At 39.5% G+C, this 17672-nt stretch overlaps 2 protein-coding genes across 2 annotated transcripts in view; one reads left to right on the forward strand and one right to left on the reverse strand.

The window, feature by feature from the left end:
- Nucleotides 1-13601, forward strand: part of NDUFAF2 (NADH:ubiquinone oxidoreductase complex assembly factor 2) — a 72053-nt gene extending 58452 nt beyond the window's left edge. Inside the window, exon 4 of the mRNA XM_033009037.2 lies at nucleotides 12482-13601. Within this exon, the coding sequence (XP_032864928.2) occupies nucleotides 12482-12739 (258 nt within the window). The 3' untranslated portion in view covers nucleotides 12740-13601. The remainder of the gene's footprint in view (nucleotides 1-12481) is intronic.
- SMIM15 (small integral membrane protein 15) lies at nucleotides 13588-16463 on the reverse strand. Its single transcript, XM_042804899.1, has 3 exons — nucleotides 16333-16463; nucleotides 16014-16120; nucleotides 13588-15404 (listed from the first exon to the last, which is right to left on the reverse strand). Exon 3 carries the CDS (start codon nucleotides 15376-15378, stop codon nucleotides 15154-15156), a length of 225 nt encoding a protein of 74 aa, XP_042660833.1. The 5' UTR covers nucleotides 15379-15404; nucleotides 16014-16120; nucleotides 16333-16463; the 3' UTR covers nucleotides 13588-15153.
- Nucleotides 16464-17672: the final 1209 nt, after the last annotated feature.

The following is a 17672-nucleotide window of genomic DNA, read 5'->3' on the forward strand; positions in this document are numbered from 1 at the left end:
CATACACTACTTGCCCTGGATTTGAATTACAAGTTGCTAAGCACCAGCTAGGAATGTGAGTGAATAGATGAGGCATGGTTTACTACAGAAGATTCAAACTGACACCCACAGAGGAAGATACTTCATTTGGATTGGTAGGAATAACTCTGTCTAACTCAATGAATCTATGTTGGCGTGCTCTTGCCAAGGATTTGGTCACTGAGATCTTCTAGAATATGCTGGTTTGTGAAAAGTTGACCTGCCTGCCTGTATGTTAAGATGGCCTGGAGAAGGGCTATAGTGCACACATGAATGGAAGAAGTTTAAATTAAGTTTATCCGTGAAGCTTTTTAGGACCTCAAGAAAATTAACACACTTTTCTTTGCATTAACATTTGGGGAAACATTAAGTGTGATTTTTTAAAAAAAGTTTTAAACTTTTTTTTCCCCCTTCCTCATCCTACTTACTCATGTGGAAGCGATACTACAGCAGTTGTTCTGTCTAAGCTTGGACTATCTCCTTTTGAATAACTCTGGTTTATACTGACTGTATACGTACAACTTTTATTGTTGAAATTACCACCTTATATGATACTTGAAGATGGGGGTTAGTGCCTGTTTTTTGTCCTATCATTTCCGTGAGTCAGACTGCTGTGATAATTGTGCTAAGGTAAACCTGCTCTGAAGAACATGGGCAGCCTTGGGTTTGGAATTGGTGGGGTAAAGCTCCTCCTGGTGCTGAAGACATTGGTTCTGTTTCAAAATAGAGAGCACAGTGAGAGGTGAGAGAACTGTGGATCAATAGTGTTGTAAATATTTTACCTTCCAGAAAAAACAACTTATGGGGAATGAAAGGTTATGGGTGTAATGGTGCACTCAGAGTTACAGGACTGCTTATACCTTCAGTTTCATGAGGTAATAGATCTGAAAAATAATTTAACATCTAGGTGCTCTGCCTGCAGGGCTGTGCATTGCCCATATCAGAGCAGAAGTGATATACCAGGAATTTGAAAAGCAGTTGTCTTTTCTTTCAAGTAATCTCTAAATATTTTTTTTTCTGTATTAAGAAAAGGTAGTTCAAATATATGTATGTTAAAAATTCATGCTAATATTTAAAAAATAATGTTGCAGTCACATTTTAAATATTTGATAGTGTGGTTTAATTTTTTTTTTCTCTATTAGTGTATGGTGATGTGTATGATCTACTTTTATCCTGATTTGAAAATGTTATACCACAAACCTTTATACCACAATATCGTTAAAATTATACCAGTGAAGTACATATAGAATACTGTTTAGTTCCTATTTGTAGGACTGATTGACTTTAGTGTTTTAGCTACATAAACTTTACTGGCTGCTATTCTGTATTATATTCCCTTTTGACAGTAATGCTGATACAGTAAACTGCTGTTTGACAGATATGGGAAGAGGGAATATTTGTGACCATATTTCATGTTGAAACACCGTATGACAAATGTCCTTGTTCTTTCACATAATTCTCATGAGACTAGACTATTTCTGAAAAAGGATGCAAAGCCCACAAATTTTGCATTTTTGCTTTAATAACATTTTACTGTCAACATCATATTGTAACACCACAAAACAACATTACAATTCCTAAAGCATAAGTTTCTGGAGCTGCGCCTATGTTCCTACCTTTATGGCCTGTAATACGACTTTTTTTTTGGATGGTTTTCCTTTTTTTCCTGTCCTTTGCCCATCATCTTTTTTAATTATTATTATTTCTAATACCAAGTGATATATTTTATGTTTTGGTTTTTTTTTTTTATATTTGTCAAACATGTCTTTTATTCAGCTCTCGGCTATGGATGATAGAGGTTACCAAACTGCTCAGGCTATCAGGTCTATGGTGAGCTCTATAATGAAACTTTAATTGAAAATATTGCAGAGTTATGGCTTCACAAATCCGCTGGATCTTACTGATCTTACTGACAGCACTGATTACCACTTTTTGGGAACCAGTAGTTTGATGAATACTGTAGGCCAACAAAATGCCATTCATAATCATTATAACGTGTTAGTCACTTAAGTGAGAATGTGTGTGAGTTGTCCTTCCTTACACTGGTCAAAGTAGCTGGGTCATGACACCAGTTAAGTCTGCTGATGTTCCTAAAATTTGATAATGTTTTGGGTTCAGGTCATTCTTTCTTCCACAAACACCTAACTGATCGTTTTTTGTTTCCATTATAAAGTTTTCATTTTCTCACAGAAGAAATTGCTCTACATCTGTTTTTCTGTAGATTTTTTTTTTTTAATGGAAGAATACCCTAGTGACTTCACAGGACAACCTGTTCAGTGTTAAGTGTTTCACATACTGAACGGTTTCTTCCCTTCCTGTGCCCTCCACTGCTTTTTCCCAATTTTTGGAGGAAGTCACTTGGACTTCTGTGTACAGGGTTAATCATAACCCAAGAATGCTGCTCATCACCTTGGTTGTTTCTAATCTGATCAGTAACGTAAAGCATGTTAGTGGTTGGAAGACTTGGTTTTTAAGAGCCAGTTTCTGGGATACTAAAAACAGTTGGTTGCCTTCTGATTTTATTACAGTTTGAAATATGCCAAACCTCAACTCAGTTAGGATGAGGATGATAACTTTGCAAATGAATGCAGATCAAGTTGTTTCTTATCTTGTGCTTAAACATATTCTGTTCCTATGGTAATCAGGGAGTCCATCTTGATAGAAAATTTTGGCTCATGCCTGCACCAAGTATAAGCATGCAGGTGTGTATACACAAACATATATGCATATGTCTTTATAACAGGTGAGAATCTGAGCTTTCATTCTGTCATCTGTCCCTTTATATATGATTTGTGTATTGTCATATATGATTGGCTGAGGAAAATTTGTCATTACCTTTATTCCTGTTCAGCTGTAAATCATATTTTAACCAATTTAACAAGTGTTGAAAAATTAAGTAGACTATTACATTTATTTATTATGTATATAGGAAACTATATTCTGGATCACACTCCCTAAAAAAAAAAAAAAAAAAATGCTTAATTTAAAATTTGGTATAGTATTATGTAAATATATGAGAAATACTAATGAAAGGAATTGTTATTTTCTGTTGGTGCAGCTCCTAATTGACATAATGGCTGGATGCATAAGATACTTGTGAGCTTTGGTTATGGTGCCTGTTTCAAAAGAAAATCTGAGTCTCTGTCTCTCATCTTTATGTAATCAGTGCGTATGTAACACACAGTAAGATTTCCCCCCCACAGATAGTGGAAGTCCTTTCGAAATTGGTTTAGGTATCTTGTAACTAAGACACATTGAGTCTTAAGCTTCTAAACCTGGAGGGAACTGAGGCATATTTTTCAGGATGTAACAAACCTTAAAAATATCAGATATAGAGAGTTTTTAAACCTTTTTGTGCCTAACTTCTATTTGATATCTTTAGTATTTCTGATGTCAGAGGGCATCAGATTTGTAGAGTTTTTTGAAGAATCCTACTGTCTGTAGTACAGGCTGAATCTATTTAGAAATCTAACCCTTATTTTTTCCTGTAACAGACCTTGTAGCTACACATTACTTCTGACCATGTTCTGAGGTACAAGAGTATCTGAGTAACTCATAATTGTTCATAGCCTTGTCTGTAGAATGGAGATAGAAATAAAGTTACAGACTATCTTGGGGAGCCAGAAAATACATGAGGAAAAAACAGAGAAGGTTCCCACGGCTATGTCTAGAGAAACTGGCATGAAGAGAAATGTGCTTTATCTCTGAACCTGGCAATGCAACATCCTGCAATTGCTGAATGTGTACCTATAGTAACATGACTCTGTGAACATAGATCTTTGTACTAGAAGTCACCTCACCATTAAGCTAGGTGCTGCTTCTTCTGTAGTGCACACAGACAGAGCTGTGTAGCTACACGTATTCGCAGTTTGAATGGAAAACCTACTGCTGCTTTGTACGCATGTGTAAGTATGTTAATACTTCATGGGAACTAAGTAGAATTCATGTTCCTTTAATTTGTGTCAATAGCCTGAAAATAGTTTGAAATAGAAACCCACACTAAATGACTGCTTTTCTCATTCATTATGGACTTGTTACACAGTAATAAAGCTCAGTGGCTTCTGAATTGCACAGTTGAATAGAAGGTGAAATGTTAAAAAAAGAAACTTTTTGTGACAGCTCCTGTCTTCTTTCATATTATTTCTAGCATTTCCATAATTATCCAGTTTGACAACCTCCTTGTCAAGGGAAGAAAAATACACTTCAGTGAGTCGTAATAAGCATAAGGTTTCAATGATTGTTTTTCCCTCCCCTCGCCCCAAATAATTACATTAAAATTACATTCCGTTTGGTTGCCACAATGCACACCCGCCTTTCCCATTTATTTGATCATAACTATTATTTATTTGAGAGATTGTATAATCAAGACTAACTTCAGTCATGGAGATTGGTTTACAGAGAATTCATGTTCCTTTAAACTGGGATGCAGTTTAGAAAAATTCTTTGTTTGACACTGTTGGGATTGCACATTATCGTTTTGATTCTATCTTCTTTCAGATGCTTCAGCTGAGAAGTTTTAAAATGAGAACTCTGATATGGGAATTATACATTCTTGCATAGAGAACAGGGCTTAGCAAACGAGTGTTTTACTCCCGATGCCGCAAAAAGCTACACAATGTGATTTACAGTTCTGGGAAATGCTATTTTAAAAGCACAGGGATAAACAGCTCTCTGAGCAAAATATTTTCCACCATTGTTGTCCAGGATTGCAAAGAGGATTGAAAATTTGGGACATGCTCAGGTGACTTGGCTTGCACTAAATTGTGCCTGACTCCAGACAGGATTATTATTACTCAGTGTGAAAGGGCACTAAAATTTGACAATATAAAGATCTAAGCTACAAGAATCTAAATAGAAGGGAGTGGTTAGAGAAGTCACTTAAATTAAAAAAAAAAAAAAAAAAGGAGCTTGAAGAAACCATCAACTTTTAGAGGTTTTTCCCTCTTACTCACTTTAACTTTCTCCTCAGGTTTGAAACACAGGTGCTTGTCAGCCTCCACGGAAGAGTATTGAGGCACCAATTTGTCCCATTACTTCCAGTTTGCCTATGCTGCTGATCCTAGGGCAATAAGGGAGAGCACTGCTGTCACTCTGCTACTCCTCGCCGTGTGGGAGGGAGTGCATAGAGCATTGGCTCTGTCTCCTAATTCACTGTCAGCACAGCTGAATGGGGGTGGAGGGAGAAATAACATGTACCAGGAAAAGAACTGGTACAGATTACATCATAGGTAGAAAAAGGGGAAAGGACGGACCAAACTGGGTTGAGTCAGAGCTACAGTTCCTTGTTTGCTCTGTGGGCATCAAGGCTATGCATTGCCCTTTATTCAGGCCAGAGTGCAGTGGTGCCAGGCTAGTTTGTGGTTTTTGCTGCTTTTACACAATTTCATTTGTGATCTTAAATGTATATGTAGTTCTGTATAAAAATTTTTGCAGTATTTTAAAAATAATTCAGGCACAAACCCCTACTGACTCCATGTGTTGCTGACACGCTTTACGTTCCAGTGTCTCCCCCTTTTCTTTTGCTTCTTATTGCATGTTCTTGCCAAATACATGTGCTACACTGTGATGCCCTAGAGACCCTTAGCTCATGCCATAGATTCTGTAGCTCAGAGGTAGCAATATAGTAATTTAGTAGTAGTTAACATTGTTTCTCTGTAGATTTGATTTAAACAAAAATTGCTGTGAGTTAGAATTTGTATTCTGTTGATTCAACTTGGTAGTGAATGTGGTTTTAGAAATGCACTTATAACTAAATATTAAGCTGTCATCAAAGCATATATTTGTACATATGCTTGTAATCGATATATTGGTTTAACACTTACACATTAACTGTGGAATGCTTTAAAACTTAATTGCAGTTTTTGTGCTGCTGATTGATTCCAAAGAATGAGCGCACCTCTCATTTACAGGATTAGGAACCCAAAATACACAAACAGCCTTCATTTACAGTGAACTGTAACAGATGATCCTAAGGAGTTACCTTTCCCTTATAATAGATTGGGAGTCAGCATTGACTGTTTCAAAAACCTGTAGTATCATTAGAGGTCCATTTCTGCATCTGCTTATGTTTAACGGGTTGTTGCCAGTCACAAGCAAAAGTAATTGTTCTAAAACAGCAGCTATGTTAGTTTAGTAATTTGTTTGGCTAATTAATCTGATTTATGTTCAAAGGTCAAAAAAGCTGTTTTACAAAGACAAGAGAATGAGAGGTGTCATAAATCATAATGTATCCAACAATAATCATTCAGATCAATTTACTTTTGAATTATGCAGGATGCATCCTTCTTAAAAATCCCACTGTAGTGCACAGAACACAGTCTGTATTTTAAAATTGCAACTGTTCAGAGATTTGCTTGGAAACTAAACCTGAATAAAGCAAATCTTGCACTGATTTGACTAATGCTGACTGTCAATTGTCCAAAGATATTTGGCACATAATGAGGAGTCAGTTGGCTCAATGTTTGATTTCAATAAGTATTTTAGCAAAGCCAGATACGCCTTTCAAATCCAAACTGCTCTTCTGTTTTTGCCATGCAATGACACAGCCCTTCACGTACTACATTATTTCTTATTCTCAATTTGTCACTGCTGAGTTTGTGTCCAGTTGCTAAGTTAACAAGACCTGCCCTGGATCAGAACGTTAAGTGCTTCCCAGTGGTGAGGGCCTCTCCCTGCCTCCTACTCTTGAAATATAATGTAATACCCGATTATTTCATCTTGCCTATTTCACTTGTTGAACTGGAAAATGGAGTTTAGTTAACCAGTTTGGCAATATTATAAAAACAGGTGAGTTGCCTTAACTTCTAGCTCTTTGTTGGACTTTTGGTTAACTTGTCATTGAAGAAAAAATGCTGGCATGTGAAATTATCTTACAACAATCAACTTTTTAAATAATCTTCCAAAGCAGATTTCTTTCCATTTGTAATTTTTTTAAAGTTTTGCTAACTTGTATGTATAAATTTTTAACAGGCAGATATCAAAGTTCAAGTTCATTCATGATTTAACATAAAATATTCAGATTAGACACAAAAATGCAAGTATTCTATGAATATGTAGTATCTGTACAGTTCAAACAAAGAACATTAATCTATCAGGATGTTTCTCAGTTCTGACATCAAATAGCTAACCCTGCTGAAAGCAAGAGAAGTCATGGCTGTTCCAACATATGTAATTAAGATAACTTAGGAAGTTGTAATAATTTCTAAGACAACATGAAGAGGCTATTTATTTTTAATTTAATCAAAATACAAAGCCATCTGAAATGAGAAGTGACATTTTGCTCAAAATTAATAATATATAAACAGTTTGTATTTATAGGTTTGGGTATAGTGTCGTTAGAAAATCATCTGGAAAGAACAAAACCAAAACAAGTACCAGTCTGTTAAAATAATCTTTAAATAATCCCTCTTGGACATTGTTACATTGGTACTCTATGTCTAGCCACCTGCATCCTTAGAGCTAATTGTTCACAAGTTTGAGTTGCCCTATGTCTTCAGGAGATTGGAGATGCTCCATGAATGGTAAGTGGTGTTATAGCCGATGGCTGGCTTGAGGACTGAGAAGGAAGCAGTTAAGGAGGTAAGAGGAAGGGGAGGAGGAGTTGGTCAGGTTGTGGGGTAAAGGGGAGGTGCTGCAGGATAGAAAGGGTTAAGTACAGACATTTGCCTGTGGAGGAGACTAGCAAGAAGTATTCATTAAAGTCTGGTCACTACTGAGCAAGACCCCAGCTGAAAGAATAAGCATGTCTACAGAAACATCTTTTGTATTTATGACATTTTCCTACCAAGAGGAACTAAATTTATTTGTTCTGTAAGATTGCTGGTTTATTCAGAAAAGGGAAGGCAGTGACAATATGAGATCCCTTAAAAGTGAAAGAACGCACCATTCCAAATCTTCAGCCTACAAAGCAGGTCTTCCAGTACGGCTTGGTAGGCACTGAAAATCCTTTGACTAGAGACAAACTTCTAGATTTTTTTTCCTTCTATGGAGTAGAGGTAAATACAGTTTCCACACAGCAGAGGATGGCTGGTGATACATCTCAGTCGCCAGAGTTAAGTGAGAGCTTTAAACAAAAATATGGTTTGCAAGAAAAGTGGAAATTTCATGCCAATGACATGAAATACAGCCTGATCCCTTTTGCAGCCTCCATGAGCAGGCCATCTTTCATTCTTTGTTCATGCAGTTGTTACCACTACTAAGATAACAGAATGTGCAGAAGTCAGTTTCTGGATGAAAAGCAGCTGCCTCAAGCTCCACATAGGGACACTTCGGCATTTCTTTAATAATAATGTTATGTTCTTCAGGAAAACCTTAGAGATCACTTTCTTAAACCCTGCCTTTCTAAGGAGGGAAGGCATGCAGCTCCAATCATTAGAAGGATTAAAAACCACATACAGTGTATAATAATCATCAAAGCTGAACAAGTTGTTACGTGCAGCAAGTAAAATACCTTCTTTTGCATTCCACCTAAAAGTAAACTGTAGAACATGTAGTTGTACCTAGTTCTCTCCATGTCATGTGTGTCTTGTTCCAAATACTGGGAGCTGATACATTTCAAGGTGAGCATCTACATGTAAGGATTTCAACTGGTGTAAAATATGGCTGGATGTCTTCAGGTTTTTTTATTTTTTTAATTTTGAAGCATAATTCCAATCCTTAGATTTCTAATAAAAACGATGAAGGGCATTTCTGATACTCTTTAATGCCATGTGCCTCCTAAGAACTGCAGGTTCAAAGGGCTTATATAATTTATTTGCATAAAGAGAGTGTTGGAAGAACAAGCTAACCCTCAGAAACCTGCAGTTACCTGGTAGATTCCATGTTCTCTGTGTTGGGTCAAATGATTTTGTATTTCGCCTAAAGGTTAGAGCATACTACATATCCATGTTCTTGTATTTTAGCAGAAAACTTTAAATGGTATGCTTTGAGGGGGCAGTTTATAGTGAAGCCTGCCATTTTATAAAATACTTCATCTTGGAGGAGGAGAGAAAATAAATATTCTGAACCTGCCAATGTAGTTTAAAAAAACCCAAAACAAAACAGCTTTTAGCTCCCCATCACTGTTTACAGTATATTGAGCAGTAAAGGACTGGGTAGCAACGGAGCCTCAAAGTGAAAATTTGGCTGTTTGCAGGTAAGTTGGAAGAGCCTGTGGTGCCATGCAGATTTACAGACTACTTGTCATGGGTAGAAGAGCCCAGCAGATGTCAGCTTCTCTACCACTGTTCAGCGGGTGATAGGATATGTACTGTAGAACCAGGAGGGTGTTTTGGACGGGGGGGACCTTTCTAATACTCACTGTATTTAATTGCAGTGAGACAGGCAGATAAACTTAAGCCAAATTTGGAACTCTAGTTATGAAGATTCTGCACATTCCTAGTGTGTTTTAAGGATACTTCCTGCTATAAATATGCATGAAATTGTTTCATTAAAATTTGCATTTTGAACTAAGTTGATTATCCCATTCAAACTTGGAACTACTTGGATCTTTTATTCTACTACCTATAATGTCAGGTAAACTTCAGTCTCATAACTGCCTCAAACTGCAGTGGTTATGGCAATTTAACCAACTGTACTTAGAAATACAATCACAATGTTTAATAAAACAAAACAAAACAAACATGTATGTTCTAGTGAGAATTGAGAATGAAGTATTTGCTGGTGATAATATTAGAAGCAAGAAGGACTCTGCCTGTGAGAAAATTCCACAGAACAAACTTGCCAGTGTCAAAGGAGATGCTTATGCTAAGAAAAATCATCTATTTGACCCAATTTTTCAAGTGTGCCAATTGACATAAGATTCCTGATTCACATTTTATTTTTTTTTAGTTTGCTCACAGGAACTCTGATTTCAGTGTACATGTTAGTGGCATAAATTTAATGCATAAAATGGATGCATGCAGTTGTACTTTGAACTTGAAAAATTTTTGTTCTGGTGTGTATTGTATAGAAGATTCTGAACAAGTCACTTCTGTATTTGCTAATGTATGCGGTATTTTTTTTCTGTGTTTGCTAATGAGGATCTTTCCTCATGCTTTTTTCACAATCAACATGGTTATTTTACTAGATCACAACTGTACTTTGTCCAGGGAAAGCTGATTTTAAGAGCCTCACTTTAGTCTGAAAACCAGATGACAGTTACGCATCAGCATTTAAAATGGAGTTGGAGCATTTGGAATTTAGTTGCAGCTGCTGTTACCTGACTAAGATAACTTTGTTAAAGTAATCACTGGATAATATTTGAAGTTAGTAAGTAGCTGTTCACAGTAAGTGAATTACATTCATATTTTAATAAACCATTTTATGCTGTTTTAGCAGAGACTGTGAAGCAGTCTTCAGATATCACAAAGGTTTATGACCTTGCCTGTTAGTAGTGAGGTAATACAAGCACCATAGGAGTAATCCCCTTGAAATCACTAAGGTCATGGTAGATTTATACAGGCATGTGGTAAACAAGGACAGAATTGAGAGATGCTACAATGAGGTTTTGCTATACTGACTGTTGAAAGTTTGACCTTGTTACACTTGGCAATATTTTTATTTGAATATGGGAAGATTTTCTCCCTTCCTCCCCCCCTTCAGTTTTCAAAGTTGTTTGTGTGCTGCTTGTGTATTTTCATGCTGTATATGTATGTGAAGTGTTTTGTTCCTGCTCTGTGTGTCTGTGAATTTAAGTATAGAGACAATTAAGGACTAAGAGAAATGTATTTATTTTCATGATATCTCTAAGTTAAAATTTTCTTTAAATAGTGCCTTTTAAACTGTCTTAAATGTTCACATGCTTGCTCTGTCAAACTCTTGGCAATATCACATTTATTTTAATGCCGTTCCTAAAATAATGTCATGGTCTTCTGCTCAGAGAGAAGTGTACTGGTCTAGTTTCTCCTTAGTTCTTTCATATACTTGTAATCTGGAGAAAGTGTTCAGCCTTTTTCCTCCTGTATTGCAGTCTAAATGTGGATTTTATCAGCTTCCTTGTTACGTGATGTTGGCTACCGTTAAGTTGGTTGTATGTGGGTTCAAAGCATTATAATAATTCATATCACCTTTCTGCTTTTGTTTCTAATACTCTTCACTATATGCCCTAACAAAAGCACAGAGAAATCTTGTTGGCGGAATTTGCAAATCATCATTTGAATAGGAAACATATGCTAACAGATGAAAACGAAACTTCAGTATTTTTCAGGGCTTACTTGTGTTTACATTGGGAGTCATGTTTTCCTCTGAACAAGATGACAAGGTCTACTAACAGCTTTTTGTTGTTACACCTGTGGACAAGCCAGTAATTGCACTTGCTTCAGCTAATAGCCTCAGCATTTCTCAGCGGAAGCAGACAAATGCCAGTTCAGATCATCTTTATTACTGGATTTCCAGATTTAACCTGGCCCAACCATGTTTCAGTACAGAACTTCATGAAGTTGAATCATCAAGCTGTCCAAGCCTCCTCTGAATTCGCAACCTAGCTGGAGTTTCTGGCCTTGCAGTAGGGTCTTGCATCAGATGGTTGCTTCAATTTATCAGAGGTGGAGGTAAACCTCTAAAACTAGATCACTCCTATTTGATTTTTTTTTTTAAACCTGTGCAGAGGCAGTAGGTAAGATTTTATACCTGTTATGAATGCAGTACATCTATTTTAGCTAATACACCAGGTAGATACCTAGGGTTAACATACAGCTCACCTAAGCAGTGTTGTGCTTGGTGTCCTTATCACAATATCCCGTTGGCCTTTGCTGACCAGGCAGTCATCAGCTGAGGATGTGTTGGCCTCCCTTGCTTCTTGGACCGTGCTGGTCCTTGGCTTTACAGAGCTGCCCCAGAGACTCTGGGGCAGGACTTCCCTCAAGGATTTTTATGCTCCTCCTGCTCTCCTGGTGTTTTTTCTCCTGAGTTGCTAGTACCATCTCAGTAGTAGCAGTTCTGCCTTAGCTTTTTTTTTTTTTTGTTATTATTTTATTTATTTATTAATCTTGCAAGGCTTCAGCTTATGTACTAGCAAAATCAAGGTTGCATATCTTGTTTCTCCCAAATCTGTACCCTGGGGAACAGATACCTAACATCAAAGACATCATGAGTTACAGGAAGAGATGCAAGTGATAAATAGCTATATAGTAGCAAGTCCTACATAGAAGACAATCTAAAAGGTAGCCTTATTTTTAAAGCATTTTAACATTTGTTGATAACAGTATTCGAGTTCTTTTCCTTTTTGATCCAACAGAATAGTGAAACTGGGACACCACAATGCAGTTTTGCTTCAACAACATGATCAAAACATTAAGAACACTCTAAAGTAGGGCTGAAATTACAGTTGTAGAAAAGCAATCTTGTCACACTTTATTATACCAACGTACCTGAAAATTTTGATTACAAAATTAAGAAAAACAATGACTGTTTAAAATGTTTTATTCCAACATTATGTATTGCATTTACTTGCGGTTTATCTAATTATTTTTTATTGTATCCTTAGGAAATTCTTAAGAATGAAAATTATAGAGAACAGATGAAACAGAAAATCAGAGATGTATCTGAAAAGGATAGGCTGCTTCAGGCAGAGGAATACAAGGAAGGACTTGTTGCTGAACCGGCTCGTACTCATGTTAAAGGCCACGCATCTGCCCCTTACTATGGAAAGAAAGAGCCTTCCCAAGACCCAACGAGCACTGCGAATTCCTTTCAGCCAGGCTCCTGGATGCCACCAGGCAGTGGTAGTAGTCATAATAAATAAACAGTTGTAATGTGCAGATAGTGCGGGTGGATAAATATTTCAACAGACAGCATAAACAGCTGTTTTATGTGAGTGTGCAATAAAGTAATATTAAAGCAGTTTCATTTATTTTTGGAGAACTGTTCAAATAGGCTTGCTTAATCAGGACAAATGACTAAAATGTTTGGGTTTAGTGAAAAACAGGATGTGTTACTAATTAAGTTTGTTTTCAACAGTTGCTGTTCATCAGCTACTCCTGAAATCATAGGTAGGTTTTCTAGATAACTTGATTTTCTTAAATAATTTTAAACTGTTTTTTCCTTGAAGACTCATTTATTTTTAAATTGTGTTCGATGTAATAATTTTTAGTTAATCAGTACATTTATTTTTCCCAAACCTAGGCAGCAGTTTAGGATAGTGCTTCAGAATGCTTGTTAAGTCCCTTGGCAGTGCCAGTGTGCTTTCCTCTGGCAAGTGGATGGAAAAGTCAATTTCATGAACAGGAATCACTGTGACACTACAGACTACACCCTGTATTAATCTTAGAGACATTCTTCTAACTTGGATTTAAGAAAATAATCAACATATGTGAATGTTTGATTTGCAGCCAGCGGTAAGCACAGGATAAAATCAGGCTGAGTTAAACTACAGATTACTGTGATAGAGGTTAGAAGCACTTGGTAAAGCTGCTGGAAAATAACACAGGGTTTGGGACAAGGGACTGTCATTTATTTACTTTAAAAATATTAATAGGTTTTATTTCTTGTGTATGTGGTTAGATTTGACCATAGTTTAGATACATAGAATGTGCAGATTATTTGCTTGGAGATGATGTTTGAGAACTTCAAGTCAAAATAAAGACCACACAATTTTTTGAAAAAAAGTATCAAATTTATTTATGCAGCGCATCCTTCATCAAGTGTTGTAATTCATTTCATTCATGTGTTTTAAGCTATGTAGGTATCAAAGGTGGAACATGTACACATTTGACAGCACTTGATACAAAACGTGGAGACTTAATGCCATATATTTATAAAATGCCAAAATATCATATTCTAATAAAGCTTGCTTTGACCAACAAAATTGAAAGGGAATCAATGATACTTCACATTTACTTTAAAGTCTTCCCCACTTATAATCCTCCTTGGTGTCAGGCAGTTCTATGTCTCCTCGTTTGAACAATGGTATTATTTCAGGGTTTTACTTTTAAACATCATGAAGGACTAGTTTCTAGGAAGCACAACTCTGGGCTGCTGTTTAGAAATACGATAAGTCTAAAAACTTAATGACTGGCACAAGCTCTTTAGAACTAGACTATTAATAAAAATTAGGCTTTGAAAAATTCATCGTTTCTGTTAGAAAAACATTCATTGGAATTAAGGTTAAATAATCGTGGTATATTTACAACACAAACCCCACCTGGCCTTCTTCCAGTATGCCAGCATTTTGCAACCAGGAAGGTGGCAGAATTTCAACGGCCATGAGAACAGATATCCCACCTAAGGTCAGGAGGTCCTAAATCAAAGATAGCCAGAAGGTTAGCAAGTAGGAAGAACTACCATCCCCAGTGTGTGCATCCTCTTCCTGGACTCTTCCACAGCCACCTGCTGCCGGTCACCAGGACACAGAACACCAGGCCTTTGGTCTCACCCCATTTATGGCTGTTCTTTGAGGCATGAAAAGTTTCTAAAGGCAGAAACAAATTAGTTACGGGTGGGGTGTTCGTTACGGAAAGCCAAACCACGGGGTAGTGTCTTTTGGAGAACACGAGTGGTCCAAGACAAATGAAGGTAGTAAGAACAAGCAATCGTTTTCCTAGAGTTTGGGCTGAATTTAAATGCTCCTGATGGCTGATAGTTCAAGAAATAGAAAAAGCTACAGTAGGTTCTTTTTGCAGACAAGCCCCACTCCCACAGACACTACGGCAGCCCCTGTGGGCACACAGCTGAATGAACCACAGGGCCATATGCAGCGTCCTTAAAGGAAATCAGTAAGGTATGCTACCCAACTCCAAAGCTAACGTATCTCTACAGCTCTGTTGAAGGTATACCAAAACTTGCCTTCCTGTAATCCAGTTTACCATTCACATTTTCCCCATAATTTGAAAATTTTAAGACACTTGCTAAGTCATAACTCAGCTAATTAAAAAGAATAATCTAGCTCCAGAGCCACTCAACAGATTTTTTAATTTAACATCCAAATTTAGAAAAGCAACCTGCACTTAGAACACAAGTAGTAGATTAAATGACTTTTGTTATAAGAGTCACTTGGGCAAACTTTAACACAAATCATCTCAGCAGAAAAATACATTAAAAGGATTTCATACTTAAAGAAATAAAAGGATCAAGTATCGAAGGACAGTTACAACATAAAACGTACAAGTGTTGCATTTAAAAAGTGGATTCTGTCAAGAAGGAAGGCCTGGCTTTGCCCATTTAATCCTTCTTTGTTCGTTTGGCTTTTGCAATATTTTCTTGGCGTTTCTGTTTCTTCTTTTGCTCGCGCTCCCTGGCCTCAATCATTTTTGCAAGCTTCCATGAAAGTGCTGCACTGATTACGAATAACGGTGTAAGGGCCAAGATCACTGTAGTAAGAAAGCCATATGGGTCCTTTGCAGCCCACTCCACAATGTATTCAGCCCAGGCCTTAACGTCGAACATTTTTCTGTTTTTCTATTGGGAAAACCCTATGGAATAATAGAAAAATATTTTTTGAGCATTCAGAGAAAAATCACACATACACAGCAATTACCATTTTAATGTATGTCATCATCTTTCATTATTGAAGAGCAAACTCATTTTTGCTGTAAGAGTAGCGCATGGTACGCGAAAGCGCAATGCAAAGTGTTGACCCTACATTCAAGTACTGTGTTTACAAAATAATTTGGCATTTCATCCAACAGAGCGTCACACACTACCAAGAAAAAATTGCTGCGTGGAAAAAAAGTGAAGTCTGTGCTTCTTCGGAAGAGAAAGGAAGCGCGCTCAGTTGGTTTATCTTTCTGTAGGTGTTACCGGGGAGGTGAGGGGGCTGGGGCAGCGCTTCCAACAGTGAACTAGCCGCAGTCAGAAACGGCGGAGAAACTGTGTCGGCGGCGAGCGCTGCGGGGCGCAGGCAGAGGCCGCCCCGGGCCGGCCGCCCCCGGAGCCCCCCGGGCAGGAGGGGCCGGGCCGGGGCCCCCCCGGCGCCTCCTTCCCTCGCTCCCCCCCGCCGGCGCAGCCGCTGCGCTTCTTCCGTCACCCCGCAACGGCCGGCCGCGCGCCCCGCCCCGCCCCCTCCCAACGGCCGCCCTCACCTGCAGCAGCGGCGGCGGCGTGGGGGGGGTGGTTTGGGGGGGAACACCAGCGCGGCCTCGGGCACCCTCCGGGCTTGTCGAGCGACGGGAGGGTGGCGCCGAGGTCCCTGCGGAGAGAAGACAGAGGCCGTGAGGGAAAGGCGCCCGTCCCCGGCAGCGCTCGCCTCCGCCCGGCACAGGTAGCGCTGCTCGGGCGGGCCCGGACGACGGCGGCAGCGGCGAGAAGGCGGCGCGGGGGGGGGGGGGGGGGGGAGGACCGTGCCGCGCCGTCCCGCCTCGCCTCCCCCCACACCCCGCCGCCGCCGCCGCCCCACGGTACCGCGGCCCTGGAGGCGCCGGTCGGACGAGCGGAAACAGGAAGGAGGCGCCCGCCCCGCCCATGCCGGCCGTGGGCGGGGGAAACAGAGTCTGGTCGCCGCTGCGGGCTAGAGCGGCCCCGCCGAGCGCCCAGCCCACCGCCCGCCGGGCGTCACTCCGGGGGCGGGGCAGCGCCGCTGGGACACGCCTCGCATGGGCGGGGCCTGTAGCGCCCCGCCCCGGGGGTTGTGGGGGGGGCAGGGCCTGCGGCGCGGCGCGGGGATCGGCTGCTCCTTTAGAAAAAAAAAAAAAGGCCGTGACTAGGGAAAATTAGTCTCCAAGGTTAATTTTTCACGTTGTGAAATAACCCCGTCGGGGCAGGTGGCGGAGCGCAGCTCGGGCCCGGCGGCGGTCTGGGGGCGGGCGCACTGCCTGCGCGCTGCGGGCGCTGCTCGGTGACCGCCCCGCCGCCCCCTCCCGCCCCAGTGCTCCTCCAGCGCGTGGCGTGGGCGGGAGCAGAGTGGCTTCTGCCGGGCGCCTGCCTCCCGCCCGCTGTGGGAAGCCCTGGCCCGCCCGGCGGGTCCCACGCAGCTACCGCGGGTGGCCGTAGCACCGCGCCCTGATGAACTGACCTCAGCGAAAATACTCGGCTCCTCTCCGTGTAATCTCGCTGACTGTTAAAGCCGTTAATATTCTCGTAGTGAAAATATAGGGCTTGCGGTTTTGATTTATGTGTGTTGCAGCAAGCCTTCCTTTCTCCCTTGCTGGTGCACACACGCGCTGGTGTGAAAGAAAGTCACATTGTATGGATTAGCGCATTAGCTTAGTATTTGGGAAGATCCTGCAATCACTTAAATTAAAAGGAGTTCCTTTCTCTGTAGCATAACAGGAAGTGCCATCAGGGCATTCTACTTCTGTATGTCTTCTCTTTCTGTCAGTATTTATATTATTTAAAGGGCAGCAAACAGGCAAATAAGACATATATTCCATCAGTGAGAGAGTCAATGACAAGATCTGAATAACTTAAAATGCTGTAGCTTGAGTATGTTGAATGCAATCTTGTGCTATGTACAAATTATCGTTATTTATGCATACTTATTCAAAACCTGTAGTGTTCAGGCGAATTAGAATAGAATAGAATAGAATAGAATAGAATAGAATTAGAATAGAATAGAATAGAATAGAATAGAATAGAATAGAATAGAATAGAATAGAATAGAATAGAATAGAATAGAATAGAATAGAATAGAATAGAATAGAATAGAATAATTGCAGTTGAACGGTACCTACAGTGTTTATCTAGTCCAACTGCCTGACAACTTCAGGGATGTCTGAAAGTCAAAGCATGTTATTAAGGGAATT

The sequence above is a fragment of the Tyto alba genome, unplaced genomic scaffold, assembly GCF_018691265.1.
Source record: "Tyto alba isolate M040663 unplaced genomic scaffold, T.alba_DEE_v4.0 Super-Scaffold_42, whole genome shotgun sequence".
Taxonomy (NCBI): domain Eukaryota; kingdom Metazoa; phylum Chordata; class Aves; order Strigiformes; family Tytonidae; genus Tyto; species Tyto alba.